Genomic DNA, 25,937 nt, shown 5'->3' with positions numbered 1-25,937 from the left:
ATGGGGATCTCATCTCAATGTATCGGACGAACCTTCTTCTTTGCGAACGCCTCGAACCGTCCGAAGGCCTTCTGTCGTCTCTGGTGTAGGCGCTCCTTCGTGGTTTTTCTTCTCTCCTGGGTCCCGGCTGGTCTTCATCTCCTCTGCCTGCTGGTGGGCTATGTCTCGAGCTTCTCCTTCTCTCTTGTTGTCTCATTCTGCTGGGTCCCTGTCCCGGTGGATTTTTGCATACGGCTCTGTAGTGGTCCATACCGCCACATGCGGCGCACTTTTGTCCAATTGCAGGGCAGTCGCCCGCGTGCGGATACTTGAATCCGCATCTGTAGCACGTGGCGTCCGTTCCTTTCCCACTCGGTGAGGGCGCCGTGTATAGCTTGTTGATGGTCTCAGCAGTCGGTGGCGGGTGTTGAATGGTGACTTTGCCTAGACTGTCGAGTTGCGACTCAACTGCTGCTTCCATCCTGGCCAGTGCAAGGATCTCCTCCAGGGACCTTTGTTTCTGGAGAAGCTGTTTCCTGAATGGCTGTGAGATGCAGCCAGCTATGACTTGAGATCTTAGCGCCTCGTCGTTGGAGTACTTGTGGAACTCACAGTATTTTAGCTTGATGCGTAGGCGCATCACAAAATTGTCGAGGGACTCTCCTTTCTCCTGTCGCGTAGTGTGGAAGACGTGGCGCTCATAGTCAATATTTGTATGGGGCGTGACCCGGGGCGCTCAGTCCTTTTCTGTATTCTGATAGCTTCCCATGTAGTTCCGCATAGGTGACCGTGTCTACGTTCATCAGTTCGCCTGCGATGTCCCTGACAGCGGGGCCTACTGTCATGAAGAGGGTGTTTTTTAGCATTGCATTGTCTGTCAGACCTATTGCCCCCGTGTAGAATTTGAAATCCCTGAGCCATATGACCCATCTGGGGCCTAGGTTAGATGTGTCTCTCACATCAAAGGGGCCCGGTAGTGGTAAGTTGTGGGCGGCGGTACCTGAAGCTGGTGCCTGTTGATTGCCATTGTTCGCTGCTCCGGATCCATCTGACGAGGAGGCTACGGGGCTTGCTGGGCCCGACATGTTCGCTGAGACGGTGGCGCCGTGTGGCAATGTGCGGCCTCTTTTCTGGCTCTGGCTTGCCGTTGTGTCCCTCACGGACTGGTGCGTGTGCTTGACCTTTTAGTTTGGGCCTTGGGGCCCTCCTCAGGGCCTCCCGATCGCTGGTTGAAGTGGGGGAGGGGGGGCAGGACCCTGGCAGCTTGCCCCCTGGCACGCGTGCTCCCTTGCAGGCGCAGCCGCGACCTGGAGGGGGGGGCAGGACCCTGGCAACTTGCCCCCTGGCACGCGTGCTCCCTTGCAAGCGCAGCCGCGACCTCTCCCCCGCGGCTCCACTTGCTGCGGCCGCTCGTGTTTGTGGCCTCTCCCCGCGGCTCCGCTTGCTGCGGCCGCTTGTGTTCGCAGCCTCTCAGCAGGATATGGGAGGTGCGCTGACGCGCCACGCCGCTCGACCGCAGACCTCTGCGGTACTCCTGAGTGGCGGCGTTGCTCCGATGCGCGGGGTCCCTGGGTTGCGAGTGGGTACGGCGTACCCCTCATCGCCAAATGTGGGGGTTTTACGCGGGTCCCCGAACCGCGTAATAAGTCACACGGGAGGAGCCGGGGAACAATGCGCCTTCCTTTATTCCCCGTTCAAGTTACACTGCCCCCTTTCCTGTCCCTCCCCCTCCCTAGCCCAACGTCACTTCCCTTGCCGGGAACTAAGACCGCAACGGCGGTCTGCCCACACAACGATGTGGGCGGGCTACATAGCCCTAACTAACAATCCGACAGCATCATGGTTTCAAAATGTCAAAACGGTTAGTTCCAATTAACTGTAAGACCAAAAGATCAATCCATATTACGTTCATACTACAAATAAAAATACGCATTGTGGCAAGTGTTGATACGTTTGTTTCATTGTTTACCCAACCTTAGACGCATATTGGGCAAATGTTTGTGGACACAACTATGAGACTTCATGTTACTGAGGTAGCCGTCGTTTTATTTTTCCACAAATGGGGTGCGTAGGTAAACTGAATTTAGAGAGCATCTCAAAGTGTAATGGGCAGAGCTAAAAGGAGTGTGGTGTAAAGTAGGACAGACAACACTTGGCTATTTTTGGCTCTCCCCCACTTCACAATGTACTATAGTTGAAATAAAGCAAAATTAGTCCCATTCTCCGAATGAATGGCAGACAGTTTCAGGCGATGGGCCAAGGCCATGCGCTGCAGTCCAAGAGAGCTTCTTAGTTCTGTGGAGGAATATTACTGTGAATGGGTACAGAGTACCTGTCACCTGGGAAACGGACAGGACATGCCGTCTCGGAGATGTTTTCACCCTCAGGTTATTTCCACCCTGTCAAGGAAGTGATATGCCGTCTCAGTCCCTTCCCGCGCTCGACCCCGGTCCTTGAACTGCAGCGAGATCAGGTGTGCGCGCATCTGTGAGTGAAAGCAAACGGAAGGACTGAGCGCCCCGGGTCAGTCACCATCCTTCACATGCCGTTCCCTCGGCAGCAGCCGAGCTCTGCAGGAGCCCACCTTGTCAGGTCAAAGGCATTTTTCAGTATATTAATCTTCACAGGTTTTATGAAACATGAAGATCATTACTGAAATACGCCATTCATAACACTTGTTCTGAAAATCTGTTGATTGGACGGATAACGCAGTTTTTCAGAATTAAGGAAAGATGGTCAATAAACTAACCTATAAGACTGCCGCTGATACAATAGGGCTATTTTAGGCAGCTACCCTGGGCGCCACCAGCTGAAGAGCTCCAAGGGTTGACAGCTAAACCTTACACATATGACATATCAAATCTGGCCCCAAAGTAAACCAGTTGGTGCACCCATTTTGCACCTTGCTGTAGCAGCATAAAGCAGTGCCCAAGCCCAGAGAATCTATACTTTTGAAAATGGTGCATGGTTCAACGGTAAACCTTATTACACTTTATAATTTTCATTTCAACAATAGATCATGTCACACTGGACTCGATTGTGAACAAAATGGCCGCTCCAATGACATGCCCATGCCAAGAGAATGCATGAATATGTTACTGTTTATAAAAAGATAACACACAAAACCCAAATATTACAAGTATTTCAGTTCAAAACATAAAAGAGCAAAGTGAAAATGTGATTGTGCCTGTCAAAGATCAGTTATTGTATTTGTTCATTTATTTAGGTATTTTATAACACGCTAAATTGTAGAAGTAAAATAGCTTCATAGAGCGGTTGGAATGGAAGAAAGGTATTCATGGAGCTTCTTAGCAAGTACAGGAGTCCGTAGAAATGATCTCTCTATTCTAGTCAATGAATGTTCGAAGGGCTACCCAAGGCTATCACAATGCGTAGATTCGGAACAATGAACAGATTTAGTAGGACCAGGCCGGTTTTAAAAGTTTAAACATTACTTGAATACGAGGTTTTAATCCTAAAAAGGAGTAGGTAAGACGTTTCATGAATTTTCACTAGTACACTATTCCAGAGTTTTGCAGCCTGTACCAGACTAGATCTTCCAAAATCCCTACTTCTCTGGAACCTCGGGATAACACTCTTTGCTGCTTTATGGATGGTTGCAGGCTAAGAATTATACTCCATGAAAAGAGTTCCTTTTATTAGTAAAGAGCTACTCTATAAAGCGTTTAGCGAGCAAATGCAAAGAATTTAAACATAATTCTGATACCGATAGGGATCCGACGAAGCTTCCTAAGAATTGGGGAAATGCGGTTGCGTCTATGAACGTTTGCCACTATGCACGCAACATATTTGACAGATCCTGCATATAATTTGTTACAAAAATTATGACGGGGGAGGGTAAAAACGACAAGGGAGCAGGCTAGGCCATACCAGTAACTGAGCCCGAGGCTGTTTTCCAGATCCTGAAAAAGGGGCGTGGACAAGTGAGAGGAGTGTAAGTAGGAGGAGAGGGCAGATTAGGGGATCTAAGTAACTGACCCCTGGGTCTACTTTCTGGGTCCTGATATGAGGTGGGGGAAATAATAGGAGGGTAAGTAGGAAGAGGGGGCATATCAGGGGATGTTACTAGTGATCCAGGGCTGTTTTTCTGGTCTTAAAAAAACGGGGGAGAAAGAAAGACGAGAGTAAGGAAGAGAAAGCCGATAAGGGGACGCACATAGGAAAGACCAAAGCCACTTTCCAGTTTGTGACAACAGGGGAGAAATGTAGAGGAGGATGAGTAGGAGGGAGCAGGTATGGTGACAAAAGTAACTGAGCTCAGAGAGCAGCATAAGGAGAAGGATAGCTGGTCAGGGCATGGTAGTAGCTATGCCCGGGGCTTCATTGTGTATTCCAACAAGGTAGCGGGAAATGGAGAGGAAGGTATGGCCAAGGAGGGAGCAGGTCCAGGGATGTTAGTAGCGCAGTCCAAAGACAGCTTTCCGGATCCTGACAAGAGGCTTGTTAGTAAGGAGGAAATAGGATAACAGGTGGGAAAGTCCAAAATGAGGTAAAACGAGAGGAATCGTAGGCATGGTTGTCACACATAGGGGTTGCAACAGAAACATTGCATTTTCAGGCCAACCAATACATTTAGGCTTCCGGGTGAGAGTATTTTAATTGCTGTTGGGAGCCACTGAATTGCAGTGGGTCATGTTCAATGTATCATGCTTGACCATGGCTATGATAGGATGGGTGGAATCAGCAAGGTCTCCCAGTAAAGGTAAACCTTGATCCGCGGCGTGAATCAGATGTGCACCTGATGAAGAGTACTCACTGGTTGTTGTTGCTGCCGGTAGGATGTGCCAAGGTTTGAAGCTGCATGGAGTCTGGCAGTGGGCAAGAGAGGACAAATAAGCAGATAGGAAAACAAGAAGGACGATTCCCGACTGCCCTTTGTGGGCCACCAAGATGGGACCGCTCTGAACGGAAAGGCAAAGATGAAGTGAGGCCTGGTCATGTAGGTTGCATCCTCCAATGGGGAGGGGATGATGAGACAAGCTGCGCAGCATCCCAGGGATACTGCAGGAGCTGGTTTCCAGACAGATTGGGTAGCCTGAGTCCCAGTTGTTCACGTGGCAGCATCCGCCCCAGGAGGGAAAAGGGGCACAGCTTTCTGGCTCAAAGGGTCATTCCAGCTTTGCTGCTCTTGGACATGAGTAGTCCGATCACATGGACTATCTATGTAATATGTGTGATCCTGTAATGTTGGAGAGGATGATGGGGTGGCACTGGGAGCTTCCTGGGCATGCGGCAGGACCCGGGCACACTCAAATGGGGTAGCCTGAGGCCCGATGGTGCACAGCTCTGAATCTAGGCGTGAAAAGAGGCACAGATGTTGGGCACAGATGGTATTGTTCTCATATTAGACCCGTTTTCGGTGTCATGCACAAACCAGTTGCCAATTAGATGAATAGATTTCATGCAAGATATAATTAGTATTAACTTACACGCACCTTTCTAGAGAACACTGAAGGGAACTATTGGATATTGGTGAATATGCAGGATGCATGGCATGGGACGCAATGCATTGTGTAGAAAACCTGAGTTCTAATCATGTTGACTCAGCCCTTCATCTGTCTGAGGTTGATAAAGTGAGAAACACGCATTTAACTGTTCGGTATACTGCATGCCACTCTGCACACAATCCAACATTTTAAAATGCTCTGTGTGACTGTAATAACCCAACTTACCAATCAGGACTGTGTGCTCATACAGCAGAATCACCAAACACACAATTTAGGGAGTCAGATTATCTAACGTTTGCACCAGTACTAAAAGTGAGTACATTCATTTATCACCCATTTTCCCGCTTAGATAACATGGATTGGATCAAACAGATTTTGTTGCAATCCATATTGGACCTCATTACAAGTTCAGCAGCACATTAAATGCTTGACAGGAATTCCAATACAGCCACTGGTTTCGGTGGTAATGTAATTACCGCTCTTTTTACCCCACTGCTGAATTCTGAGATTGGAGGTGAAGTGGAGGATTTAACACCTGTTTCTAGGTAGTGGAATATCCTTAGTTTTACATCCATAAATTGCTGGATTTACTGCATCATGAGTCCCACTTGCAGTCAATCCGATGCAATCCCTATGGCGGCCTATAGACTCCAGCAATATCACCAATTGTATCCAGTACTACTGCCATAGTGCCACTTATATCCTGCAGTAAATCTGTGGGACTGAGTGGCTGTAACAGTAAACACGTTTGGCAGTAATTCCAATCAATTATGCCCTTATCGCAAAATAATTGCCGTAAGGCACAAATTAACAAACCGTTTTTTGTATTATCTTTGCTGAGTAACATAGAAAGAAATGCTTTACTGCTTGCCTTTATACGTTATGCTGTCTGTTTTTGGTTGATAACGCTATGCGTAAGACAACGCTGCCCTATAAGACAAAGACATATTTCTGTCGCTAAAAGCATGCATTATACCTAATTTACATACCCACATTACATGGCTCAGTAGTTTTGAATGGCATCCAGTCATTTTATTGCAAACAAAACAGAGTGGTACATAACAGAGCGGATAAAAAGAGAGAAAACCATAAAAAAAGATTAAATAAATATATGAAGGGTAGTTGGGTAAGGGCTTAAAATGGCTCGGGATGGGGTTTGGGTGGCTGTAAAAGGGTGGAAATGCGTGTTTCCATAGTAATGCCAAGCATTAAGCAGCCCTCATCTAGGTATCTTTCTTTCCATTGAGATCTCTCAGGTAGTGTACGCGCATGTGTTCCTTTCTAGCTCAGGTAGTGTACGCCCATGTGTCCCTTTCTAGCTCAGGTTGTGTACGCGCATGTGTTCCTTTCTAGCTCAGGTAGTGTATGCCCATGTGTTCCTTTCTAGCTCAGGTTGTGTACGCGCATGTGTTCCTTTCTAGCTCAGGTTGTGTACGCGCATGTGTTCCTTTCTAGCTCAGGTAGTGTACGCCCATGTGTTCCTTTCTTGCTCAGGTTGTGTACACCCATGTGTTCCTTTCTAGCTCAGGTTGTGTACGCGCATGTGTTCCTTTCTAGCTCAGGTAGTGTACGTGCATGTGTTCCTTTCTAGCTCAGGTAGTGTACGCTCATGTGTTCCTTTCTAGCTCAGGTTGTGTACGCGCATGTGTTCCTTTCTAGCTCAGGTAGTGTACGCCCATGTGTTCCTTTCTAGCTCAGGTTGTGTACGCGCATGTGTTCCTTTCTAGCTCAGGTAGTGTACGCCCATGTGTTCCTTTCTAGCTCAGGTTGTGTACGCGCATGTGTTCCTTTCTAGCTCAGGTAGTGTACGCCCATGTGTTCCTTTCTAGCTCAGGTTGTGTACGTGCATGTGTTCCTTTCTAGCTCAGGTAGTGTACGCACATGTGTTCCTTTCTAGCTCAGGTAGTGTACGCACATGTGTTCCTTTCTAGCTCAGGTTGTGTACGTGCATGTGTTCCTTTCTAGGTCTGCTGAATTGCACTGAGCATTTAAAAGAGCTACTTTCTGATACCGTGTGCACTTTTTCATTGCCACGCTGAGTCTGTGTCTTTCCATGTCTTCATGTTTACAGGGATTCGGGAAACAAGTGGATGTGTCATATATCGCCAGACATTACAACATGAGCAAAAGCAAAGTTGACAACCAGTTCTACAGCGTGGAAGTAGGCGATTCGACCTTCACAGTCCTCAAGCGCTACCAGAACCTGAAGCCTATTGGCTCGGGCGCTCAGGGTATAGTTTGGTGAGTGTGTTTTACTTTCTACGGACATGAGCACTAATTGAATGTTTGCCTCTGCTTCACCCGAGCTCCACAGGATAAGTTAATTTCTCCTGCATAGTTAAGGTGTGGAATAACTAACTGCCAGATCATTTAAGACATTTCAGGATATTCGGAATTTTACAGAAGCATTCTCTTTGACATGTTGTATAATTTGCTTGGAGTGTACGATGCACATAGCTGACATTATATATTTATTTTTAATTCAATGTTTTGATCTATTGTGATTTCCGAGAATAGTAACATTGGCTGATGCACCATACAGTCAATTCCTGTTTATAAACAACAGAGACGTGGTACTCCAATGTGCTATAATTATCAGCCTAACTTTTCCATTATGATAGCATATCATTCATATCCAAAGGAAGCTGAACATCCCTGTTGTGTTGTGGGATAGTGTGGCCGTTACACACAGTACGCAAACAGAAAACGTCCACAGCGAAACACAGAAGCCAAGGCATGTACGTCTTAGCACGTACATCCCAATCTCCTATTCCCATGTACCCTCAAAGCATCTATTCATCCTGATCTAAGAAGCCCATGTACCCTAAATGGATCGCTCTATACCAACCTGCCAAGCAAATGTACCAAATGTACCCACAAAGGATCTGTCCATCCACACCTGCCAAGCAAATGTACCCTCAAAGATTCTGTCCATCCCGACCAGCCAAGCAAATGCACCCTCATAGGATCTGTACACCCAGACCTGCCAAGCAAATGTACCCTCAAAGGATCTTTCCATCCAGACCTGCCAAGCAAATGTACCCACAAAGGATCTGTCCATCCAGGCCTGCCAAGCAAATGTACCCTCAAAGGATCTGTGCATCCCAATCTACTACATCTATTTTCTCAGTATGGGGTATGAAATAAAGCCAAGGTGCCTTTCTACCTGCATGTTTTGAAGAGTGTGTGTAGTAATAAAAACATGATTGAGCTTCATGCAGAACCATCTAAAAAAAAAAAAAAACGAAGAGCCAGTAGTGTGCTATGTGGCTTGTGGAACATCCCCGCTCACATTATTAGATCATGTAGACGTGTGGGCACTTTGTTGAAGAACCTTTTAACGTCTTAGGTTCAATTCTAAAAGTCCTTGGAACTGCTACTATTTATTCTTTGACCAACCCCTTTGATAGTGCTGCCTTTTGATTTATATGCTTTTAATGTATCATTTGTCCATAATTGTTTGTGATTGGATTGTCACTATTGCCTTGAAACAGGTTTGAGTAGTAGAGCTTTGTACTTAATGTTTACTACTACTAATTCTATATGTATACCTGAGGAGGATAATGTGTTGTGTCACCCCTTCCTAGGAAGTGGAGCTCCCCTGAAACATATTTAAAGGGTCTCTCTTATTTCCAGCCTCCCAGGGATCCCTGAACTCGTGCCATACATACTCCATCTATATGTTCGGAAGATGGGTTTGTGTTCTTTACAGAGAAGGAAGGGGGGGGGTGTATTACCCTGTCCAACAGGGGTCTCCAAGACTGGTCCTCAATAGCCGAATGCATTCCCTGTTTTCAGGCTAGCTACAAAAACACAGTTGAATACAGTGAATCTAAATGCGATTTATATACATAGGAACCGATAAGCAAAGAAGTTACTACTGACCTAAACCCATAGACGGCTTTGATTCACAAAGAGGTTAGTTTGAGTAACTCAGACTGACTCCGGAGTAACTGCTAAAAATGTACCTGCAGAAGATGGGAAGAAGAGTGCACCTGCCCTATGAGAGCATGACACCCAGCCACTGCTCCTAAGCCAGAGATTCACAAACTAAATTCTTAATCAAATAGTAAGGCTCCCTCCCGGTTTACGTCAGGAGTAAATCAGAATGACTTGTTATAACTTGTCCTAATACCTGGTGTAGCCTGGGCTCTCAAGGAGTAAACAGAGATTTTATAAATAGTTTAGAGGGTAGCACTAACTCACGTCCATAGAGCAGGAGAGGGAAGGTATTTACTTACCCATAAGGCTGGGGGAAAAAGTTCAGTTGCTGTTACAGGCGAGGGTGTCATTACATGGCAGGTGAGTGCACTGGGAACTAGGATCACTTCATAGGAAGCACCTTCTCTGTGAGTGCTTTCAAGTGAGATTGAATGAGTTTGTGCTGGGACCTGTTATTAGCGGGGGCTTTAGAAATGATACTAGGGGTTCATAAGGGATGTTACTTATCATGGTGTTTTGGGGACACAACAGAATGTTTGTATTTGCTTTCGTTGACTCATGACTTGGAACAGTGCATATTTTTCCTTTCTATTTTACCATTAGAAAACTGCTCTGATTCCATCAATTGGATATCAATAAACTTGATGGACCGCGTGCCCTACAGCAAGACACTTTTAGGCATTGCCCATATGCCTACCTATAATCGGTGCCCTTTCCATCTGGTCCCTTAGCAATGTCCACTTTTGGAATCCCATCCAGTAGATTCAGTGGGGAAACGATATTTCTGTGTTCCAAGGTCTCTTAAATGCCTTTTAGTTTAGTCTCCTGCTCCACCTCCTCTCCATGGCCTCCCGAGCAAGGGGCTTTAATATTATTTTTTGTATGCATACCTTTCTAAGAAGCTAGATTATGTATTTCTTTCCCTAAATGAGAAATGTTTTTTTTCCCAAATGTAGCCACTGTAATGTTTATAATATCTTATTACCCAGCAACCAAAATCAGTAATCAAATCGAGCTCTCATGGCCAGCTGTGCATCTTCTGATGCTTGAATGGTGATGTTATTATATCTGTTTTGCACTCGCGTACAAGGCTTTCATAAATTCACTATTTTTAGGAGCAATCATTACATTTACTTTTCCTCCAAGCACCATACAGCATACAGTCATCCACAAAGTATTGGAGGCCTTACATTAAAAAAAACTCACACCCCACTTCAGTGTCCAATATAGCCCAGTTTACTTACAACTAGGGGTTGGCAATGTGGTTCTTGCACCGGGACTTGCGTGTTTGACTTTTGTATTAGGATGTAGCAACATCACCCCGCACCTTCCTTTTGCACTTATCGCTATTTGCGTCAGGGCAGCAATCACTTTTCTTGCATCTTATTCCCTAAACAGGGGATCCTAAGAGCACACCCTGGTCTGTGTTGGGATTGAAGATCCCATTCCTAATCAGCCTCAGATGCTGAGAATAATGATTCCCATTGAATCCTTTCCCGCGTGCTTCCTGACATTGTGTGTTGAATTTGTTCGACAATCTTCCGAGTCATTTGCAGTTTTAGGAACATTTCTGCATTTCAAAAAAACACTATTCCACAAAGATGAGTTAAATGTGGTTTGGAATAAATCCGTTCATTCCCCCGGTTAATACACAAGGTCTACACCGATCAGGCAAATTGATAATATAACCTAGTGACTGGACCTACTGACCAAACACAACTAGGCGTTGAAGGCCAAGAGGGGTCATTATCCGGCGTAATGGCCCACCCTAAATGATTGCTTGAGGCAAAGCTGGTGGAGATACTTTGTCAAGGGCCTAACCGATAATGATCCCTCCTGAGAGATAGAAGACTATTAGCACTTGGAATTGCACAACTAAAAAGGAAAACAAATATTTGTGTTGTGAAGAGAAAGAAGCACATACAAGTAACTTGGAATGTTGATATAGTGGCACTAGTATCAATAAACTGTACAGATTGTGTGCTTCATTGCCGTTTGTTAGTTTGGGCAATTGAGCCCAAGCTCCTTTCTGCCTTCACACAGCTGCAGACATATGTTTGTGTGATGCTTTTTAGGTTGTTTGCTACTCAAGTCAGAATGTTTGGAAGGAGGTCTATGTAACAAAGAACGAAGGTGACACAGGAGCACACCAAATGTAATCTATAGGTCTTTCCTGAATTCATGGATGATAGTGGGGTGCAGGGGAGTGTACTGCTACTAGACTGACACTAGGTTGCAACAGTCTGAAGAACAAGAGGAAACGGTGTCACGGGGCTGTGGAACACTTGCCTCCCCTGCACACTGAAAGGTTTTGTCAAACGACAAACAATCATTAGTTGATCATTTTTATGAGTAAAACATCAAGTACTTTAGAAAATCAAATGCTTAGTGATTGGGCCCCCCACTTGTTCTATATATATTGAAGTAAGTCACATCAGGATTGTCACTTAAATTTTATTCTGAATTATATTGCATCCATGTTTACAAAATAAGAATTTTTCAATTTACATGAATTTCATAAATCAACAAACTGTAAACAAACAATGTAAGTTGTAGCCTCATACATTTCTGCAATGATCAATACCTCTTGTCCACTGTCTTTTTGGTACGGTACAAAGTACAAAGAATGACAAAAAATACAACAAATTGAGCTCAACGCATTTCGGGACTCTAGTTCCCTTCTTCAGGAGCAACAATTAAAGCTTAGAAAATATTCATAATCTGTTATGATTTTCTAATTAAAGAGATAGTAGAGAAATTTCGTATTAGTGAAAATGCTTTCTCTTAATAGAGTCATGGTCCCTTGCTGGAGTATTTGGTAGAGGCTAGGTTGATTTGAGGTCAATTATTCATATTCATGAAGTAGTCTGCAAGATTAACGATGGTGTACGTACCGTTATAGGCTTCAATGCATAGTTTGAATCAACTAAAGTAGTGTCCATATTCTATCTTCCTACCTGTTCGATGGCTGTAGAACTTCATGTTTCACTGGGTCAGACTAGCGCTTTACTACTGGCGCGTCTTCTGTCGCATTCAAGATTCGAGGCCTGCTGGGTCACAGGATCTGTGTGGTAGGTAATGTATTGTATCTATCAAGATCTTCCATTGTCATTCTCATTAGAAAATCAATAATTAAATGTGGGCATATTAAGGTCAGCTCACCTTTAGGGTAATTCTTCCTTATCTGGCAGCAGTCGTAAATATGTTCATATAATCTATCGGTTCTACTGGTCCCACTCTCTCTTCAAATTCTGCACAATAAAATGATAAAAAGCATTTTCTAATATACTTCCCTAACTCCACTTAAGATTATTGATGTATAATTCCCCTTAACTGGTCTGCTCACCTCTGTTGGTAAAGCGTCACTTCGGGCCGAGCTAGTGCTGTGTAGGTAAAGTATTAATGTCCGTGCAGATGGTGTCTCTCTCTCTCTGCTGCCGCTGTGTTAAATGTGGGATCTGCACATATTTGACAACACACAGCATGTAAGTGGGCAGCCGTGTGTGGCAGATGTATTTTTCTGACATCACTTTCTTAAATGAACACCTGCTAGGTACTAAGGAGACTCACCTCTCTCTTTACGAGCTGCCAGAGCCGAAGCGTTCCTCGAGTAATGGCGATTTGTGTGTGTGTGGCTTCTCCTTGTTACTATGGGGAATTTGTGACGTGTAGGTATGCCCGCGTGGTGACATCACATGTAAACAAGTGACATCACCACGCGGCGGCCGCAGTCCGAGAACTGGAACGGTGGTAAATAATATCAAAGACCATGCTGATTTGTCTTTCTGATTAGATTGTCTAAGTGCGCGGTGCACCCATGATCACAATCTGATTGACTCATATTCTCATGCAATTTCAACTAGTTCAGTTAATTACTACATATTACAATATCTGTCAATACCCATCTACCCTGGTGCTTCCTTGCTTCACACAACAATGTCCCTCCACGGCATCCTTTTCTCCACACATCTCGGACGTCTCGAAAAACTCAAACCACCAACTTCACCTCTTCAGGGGTATTCTTCCTTTCCTATCCTTTTCCCAGACACTCACTGCCTCTAGAGCGCTGGTTCTCTCTAGGCTGGACTACTGCAACAGCTTCTTTCTAAATCTGCCTGCCTCTACTCTCCTCCCCTCTGCAACTTATCCAGAACAGGACTGCGAGACTTGTCCTTGGCCTCAAGCCCAGGGATCGTGCCTCTCCTGCCCTGAAATCTCTTCATTGGCTCCCAGTGGCTGCAAGGATTAAGTTCGAGCACCTCTGCATTGTCCACAAGGCCTTCTGGGGCCTGGGTCTACAATACCTTCAACTCTCCCTCTGGGAATACCTTCCTACTCGAGCTCTTTGCTCCTCTACCTCCAACACCCTCAGGGTCAGTCGCTTCTCCAAGCAACGAGTTGGTGGTAGATCTCTTTCTTCGGCCAGGGCCTCACTCTGGAACAGCCTCCCTGCCTCTTTGAAACTCGAGGAGAACCATCTTCGGTTCCGGAAGCACCCCAAGACCTTCCTCTTTGCCTCTGCCTTCTCTCTTCCTCTCCCCTGCTGATCTCTGTCTCTTTCTGAACTGGGCTCCTGGCTATCCTCTGTATTCAGGCCCAGGTCCTTGCACACCCATCTCCATACCCGCACTGCCTCCTGGCAACCCTTACACTTGGATCTGTATCTGCAACCCTACAGTCCCCTTACCTGCACTAGACACCCTTGGTCTGCCCTTAATTATTGCACTCTCCACCTGATGTCCGCATTACCTTTTATTGTTATTTTTGCACGTGTTCAGCACTTTCCACTCCTCCCCTGCCCATTGCACTTTCTCCCCTCCCTCTCCGCTGCACTTGTGTGTTCTCAATGCCACTGTGCCTAGTATGATCGTTGTTTTTTTCTTCCCTTGTACCCCTCCCTTGTCTCGTTGCGCCCTGAAACCCTTGTGTATGGGCACCATATTAATAAAATATCATATCATATCATGTCATATCATAGCAGGCCGTGAGCCTCACCACCCATGCCTCCACATGCCATTGGCCCACTGAGCACCTTTCCCTCATCACCTCTGGCCAACCCCACAGTAAATTCTGAGAAATTTAAATTACTATTTTATCAACACAACTTGGTAAAACTTTGCATTGGCACATTGGAATTTGACAAGGGGCACGAGGCCTATGTACCTAATTTGGATTGTCCACACGAAGCTTTGAGTAGAACCATAGTCTGGCATGATTCGGGGAAAGGTTCTGTTGAAGCCATAGCTCAGCCGTCTGGGCAGGTCCTTCACAGTGTACTTAGACTGGTGCACGGTAGTGTGTTGTGTGTGGCATGATTTTGAGATTAGTAGGGTCGCCGAAGCAAAGGATGCAGACCAATCAAGGGCAATGAAAAATATGAGAAAGCAGAGAGGTTAACGATAGCGTATCAAGAGGAGCAGGTGTGAGCACAGGACAGTTGGGCTTGCATGCCAGCCACGTTTACACACTGGTCGTTGTTTGGGGCAGCAATGGAAGTGGAACAGTTGGGATAATGGGACGTGAAGTGTGTGAGGCAGTCCTGTATCCCTGGCAGTGCATAATACATGGTAGGTGGACATTGGGCAGTGGAGGATGTGTTTGAGTCAGACGAGGGAAACAGTTAAAGATGGTCTCTACGGATTTGAAGTTGGATGTGGGCACTCTTCTGGCTTGACTGGACCACCACCTGCAGAAAGGCTATCATGACGGTTAAGTTAAAACTGAAGCCTTACTTTGTCTACATTCTTACATGGAAGGTCGGGCAGGCATCAGTGAGTGGCGTTCATTGGTTTTTGACGTTCTCCCGTTTTGGACTTTCACCCCTTTTCCTTAACATAACACAGCATATTGTCCATCTAATTGCATATTTTGGTTTCAGTTTTTAGAACTATACACATGGCCTGCAGATCTTGCCTGAACCTCAAAAGGGTGACCATTGGAGGCCTGGAGAGTGAGAAGTATATTTACTATATTCCCTCCTTGGGGTTGCAAGGCCTCAGAAAGCCCCTTTTTCTCCAAACTGAGCCGGCGTTAACGGCTCATGGCAACATATGTTGCGGTTAGGAGAGGGCCCAAGTTTCCTCTTGCTGTTCGCACTGGCAATGGACCTATGTGTCATGCCCGCGCCGCTGGCACACGCATGGGCAACCATCATGGACTACTTGGTACTCATTTATCCTCCTAATACTCCTTGAACAACTCCTTTTCACGCCTTGTTTTTTTATTTCCATTTGCTCAACTTTGGTTCTTTCTTATTTTATTCAATTAACTACATTTACCATAATGCACCTGGCTACAATCCTCAATTCCTGGCTATTCTCATTCATCGTTATTGGGACCACAATCCCCAGAAGCCCTAGTGGCCAGTGCTGCTTCCACCTGCTCAGGACCAGAGAGGGAGGAGGCAGATTGTCATCAGGTGTGCTGCCCCAGGTGCTGTCAATTAGCCTGCCTCAGAACAGGGCTGTATATAAGCAGCTGCCTGCAGGAGCACAGTGTCTTGCATCTTGAGATCTCCCCGCTCCTGTTTGCCTTGACCCGCTACTTTGTATGCTGTTCCTGTTGCTGCTTTATCCTGTTTTGATCCAGTGCCCTTTCCGGGCTCCCTGCCTTGCAGCCGATCACGCTCCGCTGCCTTCTACCTACAGCCCTTGTCCTCTGGGCTTCCTGCCTTGCAGCCTACTACAGTCCCCTGCAGCCCTCTACAGCCAGCGGCCCTGCTCCTCTGGGCTCACTCCTTGCTGCCCTGCTCTTCTGGGCTCCTTGCCTTGCAGCCTGCCTCACTCTGGCTGCCTACAGTCCTTGTCCTCTGGGCTTCCTGCCCTGCAGCCTGCCTCACTCCGGCTGCCTACAGTCCTTGTCCTCTGGGCTCACTGCCCTACAGCCTGTAACCCTCTGCTGTCTCCAAGCCCTTGTCCTCTGGGCTCCCTACCTTGCAGCCTGCACCTCTTCGCTGCCTACAGCCCTTGTCCTCTGGGCTCCCTACCTTGCAGCCTGCACCTCTTCGCTGCCTACAGCCCTTGTCCTCTGGGCTCCTTCCTTGCAGCCTGCTCCCTCCGCTGCCTACAGCCCATGCCCTCTGGACTCCCTGCCTTGCGGCTTGCTACACTCCTCTGCAGTACAGCTTGTTTACTTTTAGCTGCCTACAGCCCTGCTCCTCTGGGCTCCCTACCTCGCGGCCCTAATCTTTTGGGCTCCGTCTGTCGCCTCCTACTAATCTCTCTCTGTCCTGTTTCTTCTGGACTCCCTGCCTTGCAGCCTACTACAGTCCTCCGCAGTCCACTACAGTTTGCCTGCACCTAGTCCCACTCTTGACTGCAGACCTGCTTCCTACTTTGCAGCCCTTCTGTTTTCCTGACTGCTGCTCCTTTGTTCTCTTCCTTGAGTCCTCTGTACTCCACCTTTGGTTATCTACTTCAGTCTAACTGCCTTTCCTTCATTTCCTTCTGCTAGATTGCTCATTGACTTCCTTTTCGCTATATATATGTGTTCTTGTCTTCTCATGTGTCTTATGTAATCCCTTTGTACAGAGCTTGCCTGTTGGTTTCCGGCAGGTAACCTCTGCCCCTTCCCTTGTCGCGTTTTCAGTGTTACAGACACCCACTGCTGTTGTTCCCAGCCATGAGCATACAGCGTGGGCCTCTGTTATAGCAATCTTTGCAGAAGGCTGGAGTTTCCTAAGGTTCGTGGAACACTCTTTCCCATTTCAGCATACACCCCAAGAGGGAATCCAGTTTGTTTGTACCTTTGTATCTTTTGCCCCTTTTGGCTCACAGCTACAGTTTCCTACTCTTCTTTCTTGTTTAACTCCCTGCTGTGTGTGCTTATCTGCTACCTTACTTCGGCACAGCCACCCAAAATCTACCTGGGTACCCTGTGCCACTCTTGACAGAGTGCCATTCCTGATACTATGTCCAAGTGTACACAATTATTTCGTGCAGGGTAATCAATGCAGACCATAGGAGAACCAGCCAATACCGGGCCAAGGGGTGAGGCTTCAACAGTTGGAGGACACTTCACTGTTCTGTTTCTTTCAAACTTAAGGGGACGTAACCTCGTAACCTCTAGTCTGACCAGAAAATTATGTCTGCCAATTAACACAAGGCAAGACGTCTACCAGGACACTGCCCATGCGTGGCAAGTGCTTTAAGTGGTCACAAGGCAGCCTGTGGTGCACAGAACACCTGCATAAGAAAATAGGTGTCTTGATGACATTACTTCCTGATTTTACTGGACTGTGATTAATGCATGGTTGTGCCCCAAAATATTAATACCTTTAAGTAGGAGGACCTCAATGTTTCCCAATGGATATTAGGACATGTGAATAGGTGTCCTAAGGACTCTTAAAGGGTCAATACTGTATCTGTAGGTGTGCTAACCAGCATTCAAGTTAGGATTCTTTTGCATATATGCCTCCCAAGTAGTGCAGGTCAAATTAGTTTGAGAGTCTTCTGAACTGTCCAAATATCAGGCGGTTTGAGACTCGCCAACATTTTTTGAGAACTTTTATGGAGATACACCTCCAACATATTAAGGTCATCAAGGGGTTAAAAATGGGTGTGCTTGGAGGGAGGACAAGCTGTTGCCATTATCCACTATTTGTACTAACATGTCCCACTGACCTGGCAGGCCTGAGAAGGGTAGCAGGGTTTGTTCAACCTTCGTCTATTTCTAGTGCTCTTCTGTTGGAAGGAGAAAACACATGTATATCATTCTTGTGGTGCTGAAAGGAGTTCATCTGATCTGAAGCAGTGGAGGATGAGGAGGACCTTTTTGGGCTGGGGCTAGAGGACTGGGTTGCACCCTTAAAAATGACTAGCTAATTGTCATGGTCACTGAACATTTCAACCAATGAGCTGCAAATATTGGTTGGTTCCTTTTGAGGAAATGATCCTGGCCTTACTCTGTCTCGGTTAGCCCTAAGCCTCCATTCAGAAGGTAGAATAATGGTAGAATAAGGTGACCTATCTGCTGATGAGTTTAAAGGTCAGAGTTCATGTGATGTTTGCCTTGTGTTCTCTCCACTGTTTATCACTCACCATTGTTTATCACTGTACGCTGTTAATCACTCTTCTTTGTTTATCACTCTGCACTTTTTATCAGTTTGGGAGTAGGTTAGGGTTAAGGCTTTCCATGTGCATCAGGCCTTCTACAAACCAGTTCAAATATAGAGAAATTGCCCTGAAAACTACATATAGCTATCACTCATTCCCCACTCCACCATGCTCCAAACGTGAATGCATGTATGCAGTGACGGAGTTGGTAAATATTTCCCACAAATATGTGAAGCGACCAAGCTTAGCGAAGGAACCTGAACCAAACAAGGGGTGTTCAGGGAGGTATGTCTCCTGAAAACATTTTTTGAATAATGGGTTAAAATAGTGCATTATACAGCACACTTTCTGTGAAAAGGTGGGTTGAAAAGTCAGCTTGAAACATATGCCATTATAAAAAACATTGTCATGCTGGCTGTCCCCATATATTTCCAATATTCCTATATGAAACCATACTCCTGTTTGCTTTAAACATAGTGGACGTAATGATACTATAAGAAAACATGTCAAAGCTGGGTCTGCCAATATGTGCCAGTATCCCATATATGGCAATAAAGGTTGAACTCTGTTCCCTCCCTCCCCTTGATCTCCTGCCTGACCGGAAACTTAGCTTCTTCCCCTGACTACCGCTGCTTAGCCTGATTGTTTTTTGTGCGCTCTGAGGCCCATGGACGTGCAGCGCTTTACAAAAATTAAAAATAAATAAATCCCCACATAAGAACATACTCCTGTTAGCTTTGCCATTAAAAAGTCATGCCAACATAAGGAAAGGGTTGAAAACGATCCTTTTTGAGTAATCCATCCCCCGATCTGATTCCCCATTGTCCCCTGGCACTTCTTTCTCTCACTCTTTACTTTTCTGCGCCCTGATGCGCGTGGGCTCCGGTGCATTACAAATGAACAAACAAAAAACAGAAAAATAACATAATTAAGAAAGCATACCTGAACTGGCTGCACCAGTGTGGGTCAGTCTAGAAACATAATAACACTTATCATGCTTGCTTTACCCTTGATGTCCAGTAAATACCGCCATGGCACAGCAAGAAAAAATAGCCAGACTGGCTGTTCCTAGGTATGCCAATATAGCCACTTAAAACACTTTACATGTTTGCTTTACCATTTATGCTGGATAATAAAATGCCATGACACAGTAAGAATGTACAGCCAGACTGGCTGCACCAAAATATACCAGTCTAGTCCTGTAATATAATTTATCCAGTTTATTTTTTATAGTTATGCAGTAAAAGAAATGGCATGCCCCAGTAAGTATAGCTTCCCACACTCCCTGCCCAAATCTGTGACCAGTGCCTGGCACAATGCAAAAAACGCAAGCACAGACATATTCAAACAACATTTACTTGCTTATTCATACACACATTCACTCATGATTCACTCCCTTATTCACACACACATTCACACAGCGTACACGTGTTCCTTCACACATACATCATTACACCATGCATTCACACATCCAAATGCCCACCTACTCATACAAAATACACTCACTCTTTCACACACGCATACATACGCACAAACAGTAATACTTGTTTTTTTTTCTTACCTTCAGCCGGGGTCCGGACTCCCCTCCTCACCCTCACAACACCTCATTGAAGACCCTGTGGCTCTGCTGGCAAGAATAGGAACCTTAGAGTGCTTCCTCGTTCCTGCACATGTGCAGAGGAGCTAAAGCGCTGCCTGCTTAACTTCCCAGGCCGTCTGAATCCGCTATGAGGCACAGAAGCACCTCCATGCACACTAAGAACTGCAATTCACGAGCCTGCACCCATAATGGGCCATCTAAGGATGGAGAAGGAAAGCTCCCCCGACATTGCATGGCTGATTGTTTATACATGTTGGGGAACCCAAACTGACTACAGGAAACCATTATTCCTATTGACAGTTAAAGTCACCCTAGGAGTGCTCCCTCAGCTGTAGCAAGCAGCTGTGGGATCACTCATTGTTTACACTGGGCTGGTGTTGCTCACCCAGAATTTGTGTGGGCACTGGCAGTTCGTTGCTCTGATGGCCATTATGGACAAACTGCCCTTAATGTATGTATATGAATATATATATACATGAAATGCTTGCATAAAACATGAGCAATATTAAAATGTCCTCTTGATACGAGAGTCAGAGGTTAAAGCACTGATTAATACATTCATTTTACTACATGTCTTCATTGTTGTTCTAAAGAGATTGAAAATGGCCATGGAAAATATATGTTTATATGTTTTCAGGCCCTCTACCCAGTGACCTAGTCCCTGGTATAGTGGGTGTGAAGTTAAGGTGCCTTTGCCTAAATTGTCTGCCGAATTTCATGGGTTTTGTTGCATTCAATTTTCACCTTAATGCCTCTGCATCTGACATTTTGTCCCTGAATTTCTAAGGTTTGTTACAATGTATTGCTCACCTTACCATCCCGCCAACTAAAGTTTTTTCCCTGAATTTCAAAGGTGTTGTTACAATGTATAGATCAACTTAACGTTCCAATGAATTTCAAGGGTTTTCTATGCAAAGATTTGTGTACGGGTAATTTGCCATGGCCAGTGGGCCGTGTCCACTGTACGTGTTCCCCCAATATGTTGCTTTTGGACCCACAAGGTGGCCACGGCCTTTGGCCATAACCACTATACATGTCTTTCGATCCTACTAGCCAGGACATTTGGCCCTGGCAGGTGAGCACGGCCTTTGTTCATACCCACTGCATATTTTAAAATCCTAACTGGCCAGTGACTTTGGTCAGTGGCCACAGCCTTCAGCCATATCCACTGTACATGTTACCCCAATATGTTTCTTTTGGACCCACTAGGTGGCCACTACCTTTGACTGTGACCACTATACATGTCTTTCGGGCCCTCTAGCCCTCAGGGGCTTTGGCCTGGCCAGTGAGCATAGCCTCTGGCCATGTCATTGTATATTTGAAAACACTACCGGGCCAGTAGCCATGACCTTTGACCTTGTCCACTGTTCATGTTCCCCCAATATGTTTCTTTTGGACCTACTCGATGGCTGCGGCCTTTGGCCATGCCCACTGTATATTTTAAAACACAACCAGTCCACTAGCCTTCAGCTGTGTCCACTGTACATGTCCTACGATATGTACATGTTCCTCTGATATGTTTGTTTTGGACCCACTAGTTGACCACTGTACATGGTTTTTGGGCCCAGTAGCCAGGGCCTTCAGCTCTGGCCAGTGAGCACGACCTTTGGCCATGCCCACTGTATATTTTTAAACACTACCAGGCCAGTAACCATGACCTTCAGCCGTGTACACTGTACATGTTCCCCGATATGTTTCTTTTGGACCCACTATAAATGTCTCTCAGGATTACTAGCCAGATTTCCCCAGTATTCCCCCGATAATGTTTGAAAATCCAAAACTCTCCCCTTTCCTCCCAGGCAGTCACCAGGTGCCCCTCTTCTCTTCCCATTGTCCTGCCACTTCCTTGGATTGCTTATTTCCTCCCTGGCCCTATCCTGGACATTACCTCCTATCACTGTTTGATTTGTGTGGCACAGTTTTGTTCTCCAAGGTGGAAGGCTGATATATATATAAAGGTTTAAATGAAAAGCGGGGCACCCCCATGTCTAATTCAAATATTTTAAGGCCGATATAAAGGTTTTAAGGAGCAGCCCCACCCTTCTCTATTGATGGATTTATAGATTTAACCCAAACAGGTCAAGACATTTAAGACGATGCTTTGTGTCCAAGTTGTTTCTTATTTGGTCCAAATCTGCCTGCGGCTTTAGAGCTACGGCTGTTCAAATACTGCCCTTTTTCTCTATGGAAAAATGAATGGGCCGAAAACTGTGACCTGTGGTTTTTTTAAAATAATGTTTTCATTGTATAACGGGTTGTTCCTAAAAATTGCAGTTATGGGAGAGCGGGGGTGCTTGACAAACATTGTTTTTTTAAATTTCCTCCAAATCCATCAAGCAAGTAAAAAGTTATTAGTAATAGAATTCTGGGAGAAAATGGCTGCCTTTACATTTTATAAATGCCTTGCAGCCTCTCTGCTGCAAAGCACCATGGGAGATATAGCTATTTTTGGGGGAGAAAGGGACACCCCTTTCTGCATCAAATATTTTAAAAAGTCTTCAACAGAATAACCCCAAACCAAAAAAGGATTGTGAGTCAACGCTTCGCACCCAAGTTGTTACAAACCTGGTCCAAATCTGTCCAGCAGGTTTGGCTGCACGGCTGAGCAAAAACTGACCTTTTTATCTATGGGAAAATGAATGGGTAGTAGGTTGAACATGCTTTTGGGCTGAAAACTGTGAAACTGTGGAATTTTGTTCTCTTAATAACTTTTCTATTTTTGAATAGATCTTTCACAAAAATTTGTATGAAGGACTCAATATTACTATTTACAAGCTATGAGATCACATGTGTGACTAAGAAATGTATCCCAGTATCGAGTGGTAATTACAGGCACCACAATGTGTATGCTTAAGAGGTGTGACCATGGTGGGCTTGAATATAACACCCAGGAGGGATACCTTATTATTTTATTATTATTATCAATTTACCAACAGCATTGTTTTAGAAAAATGCGTTATGATACCGTGTTTATAGACAGATTTAGCATGTTTGACTAAATGATTGGCACAGGTGCTATATGATGTAGGCTTAAGAGATGCAACCCAGGTAGTGCTTGAACATGGCCACCGGGAGGGATTCCTCGTTACTTTATGCACAATGATCTCAACCCAAAGCATTGTTCTAGGAAACTTTACGAGGATACTGTGGTATTAGGCAGATTCAGCACATCATTGCATGCACACCAGTGTGAATTGGGTACACTATATCTGGTATATGTGAAGTTTAGATATGTCTACAGCTTGGTTTGTGACCGATTACATGGATAAAGTGTGCTTAGCGGGTGTGTGAAGCTTTGGTCATTAGTACCCACTAGTTTGAATATAGTGCATGTGCCTCCACGATATGGTTCCATGTGTTAACAGATTAAGTAGATCTCCTATATGATCTCTGTGCACATACACTTTAGTGCACTGGATACATTCTATTCAGAGTAACCTGCTGTTCGTCTATGTACAGGACAATGTAACTGTAACATAGTTGTCCAACAGGAGACACAGTAAGATATTTACTTTTTATTTTAGAGTAGTTATTTTATAGATCCTATATCTTCACAAACTACCCATATATACAGTGCCTGGTTCTGGTTAACATTTTGGATATAAGAGGACTGCGGCTTGTAGGGCCCCATCTTCTGGATACAATTACACAACTTGCTTTGTTTAAAAAACACCCGGTTGATGCACGTTTTCCCGTACAGAATGTTTACACAGTCTTCGCGGGATGCAGGGCGATTGTGACGTCATGACGAGCTCACACGTGTGATGTCACATAGCCTGCAAAAACAGCATTACACAGGTAGGTTCCGACCACGCTAGGAGCAAGGGCTCATGCTCCGAGTCCATGCACTAGTCATGAACACTACTTTATAAGTTAAGGTAAGTAAGGTTTAGGCCTTTTAGAATGTTGCAACCGATATTCCTTTACATAAAGAACCTTCTATTATGCAACTGACCATCTTTTATACACTTGTTTTTTCTCTTCTCTATGATGAGATATTCACTTCTATAAGAACAGAGCATGTCCACTAACTGCATATAGGTTACATGAATTACTCACTTGTGTGGCCTTAATGCACTTTTTCTGGTTGGAACGCCCTCTATGACAGTAGTCAATGTACTGGAAAATTCGAAAGAGTTTAGATTAGGAATTTTTCCGGTCTAGGACTTGGGTGGCTGGCTAGACTTGACTAAGCAGGCCAAAGAGAGGCCAGGCATGTGAGTGGGCACTGCTGGTGGTTTGCAATAGATTGCTATTGTTGGCAGAGTCGATGAGTGGCCAGTTATTTATTTTTATTTTTTTTTGGTAGCAAAACATTATGTTTGCACCTTTACAAAGTTAATATCTCTGTATACATTACATAATTTCTTAAAATGCATTTATCAAAAAACATATATTTATTTTCCAATTTCCATGATTTCTTAAAATGCATTTATCAAAAAACATATATTTTTTTTCCAATTTACAATATAAAAAGATGTACTTATTTTACAACCTATGTGTTAAGTACAATCCATTAAACATGTGAATCCATCCAAAACTAAGAACAGAAGCATCAATATAGGCACCAATATACTCACCAATCTGAAATTTGTTTAAAAAGCAACATTTCAGCTATTCGGGCAGTCTCTCTTGTACTGCCAAAATATAAGGTCGTTCGTGAGATGACAACCTTCTGTAACTCAACTCATACATCTGTGGTAACTTTATTCATGTACATTGATTTGTTTAAGGGCAGTAAGACTTTCTCGATCTTATTGACAAGTCTCACTGTTGCAAGTATAATAGCATTTGACTGACCCCACATACAACGTAACCAGACCAGATGACGCTTGTTGGTCGAATATGAAGTCAAGAAGGGTCCCAAGCAGCAAGACCTATCAAGTTCAAATTTTGAACAGTACATAAACAGATGTTCCAAGGATTCACGTTCTCCACTCTTGGAGCAAAACCGACAGCAATCCCACAGCCCTAGTTCCCTATAACCTGACCAACTACCAATGCGAGAACCAGTATGAACAAGGTCCAACCGAAACCTCATATATGTCCTTCTTGCATGGAGGTCGGGAAAACACAAAAGATAGGGCAAACGGGGCAAAACAGCTTGTCGGAATTTCGCATACGAGGGAAACGATGAGTAACCAGAGATTAGATCCGCATTACTTGCCCATGCATTCTCTAGGAAACGAGTTTTAGCCTTGCGTGGACAGTCAATTAAATCCTGTTGTGTCATGTTCATAGAATTTAAGATTTTCAACATGCGCAATTTGAATTCACAAATAGAGGCGGGATGTTCCTTGATCAGCAATAAGCCAAGGTCTTCGTACAGGGAGTTGGCAGGAGGAGAGATCATTTTATAAAAGGAATTTAACAACCGCCAATTATGTTTCTCTGCCAAAGAATAGAGTCCTAATTCATGGATGAGAATTGGATTAGGCAGATAGCCTGGAAGACCAAGTACCCTTTTCCAGATCTTACCTTGAAGGGAATTAAGTAACGGACTCAGATTCACTAGGCAAATATCTAAGGCATAGAGTAGAATGGGCTCTATTTTCATAGTGTAATAGTCGAGAAGAGGAAGAAACGAAAATCTACAGTACCTCGCAGAGATGATCCTCATTTGAGCAGTTATTTGATCTACCTTGGAGGCCAGCACAAGGCGCCACCTGCTGACAGAAGTGCCATTTGACATTGAGTACCCCAAATAGGTGATTTCTTCCTTCCTCATAATTTGATGTGTGTTCACGACATACTTAAATGTCATGTTTTTCTTTTTAGGTGCAAAAATTCTGATGTGTGATTTAGCTGAATTGATGGTTAAGTTATTCAGGTTACAGTATTCGTAAAAGATGTTCAGTTTGTTTTGTAAGCCAAATGGAACCTTGTCAAATAGAA

At 44.8% G+C, this 25,937-nt stretch overlaps 1 protein-coding gene across 15 annotated transcripts in view; it reads left to right on the top strand.

The window, feature by feature from the left end:
* Positions 1-25,937, top strand: part of MAPK10 (mitogen-activated protein kinase 10) — a 928,972-nt gene that overhangs the window by 413,716 nt on the left and 489,319 nt on the right. For all 15 annotated transcript variants that reach the window (XM_069630429.1, XM_069630427.1, XM_069630418.1 and 12 more), the window contains exon 4: positions 7,519-7,688. In XM_069630429.1, the coding sequence (XP_069486530.1) occupies positions 7,519-7,688 (170 nt within the window). The remainder of the gene's footprint in view (positions 1-7,518; positions 7,689-25,937) is intronic.

Source organism: Ambystoma mexicanum, chromosome 6q (genome assembly GCF_040938575.1).
Source record: "Ambystoma mexicanum isolate Mex_15411 chromosome 6q, UKY_AmexF1_1, whole genome shotgun sequence".
NCBI classification, from domain to species: domain Eukaryota; kingdom Metazoa; phylum Chordata; class Amphibia; order Caudata; family Ambystomatidae; genus Ambystoma; species Ambystoma mexicanum.
Note: the sequence above shows the minus strand (reverse complement) of the source record. Positions and strands in the feature narration are given on the sequence as shown.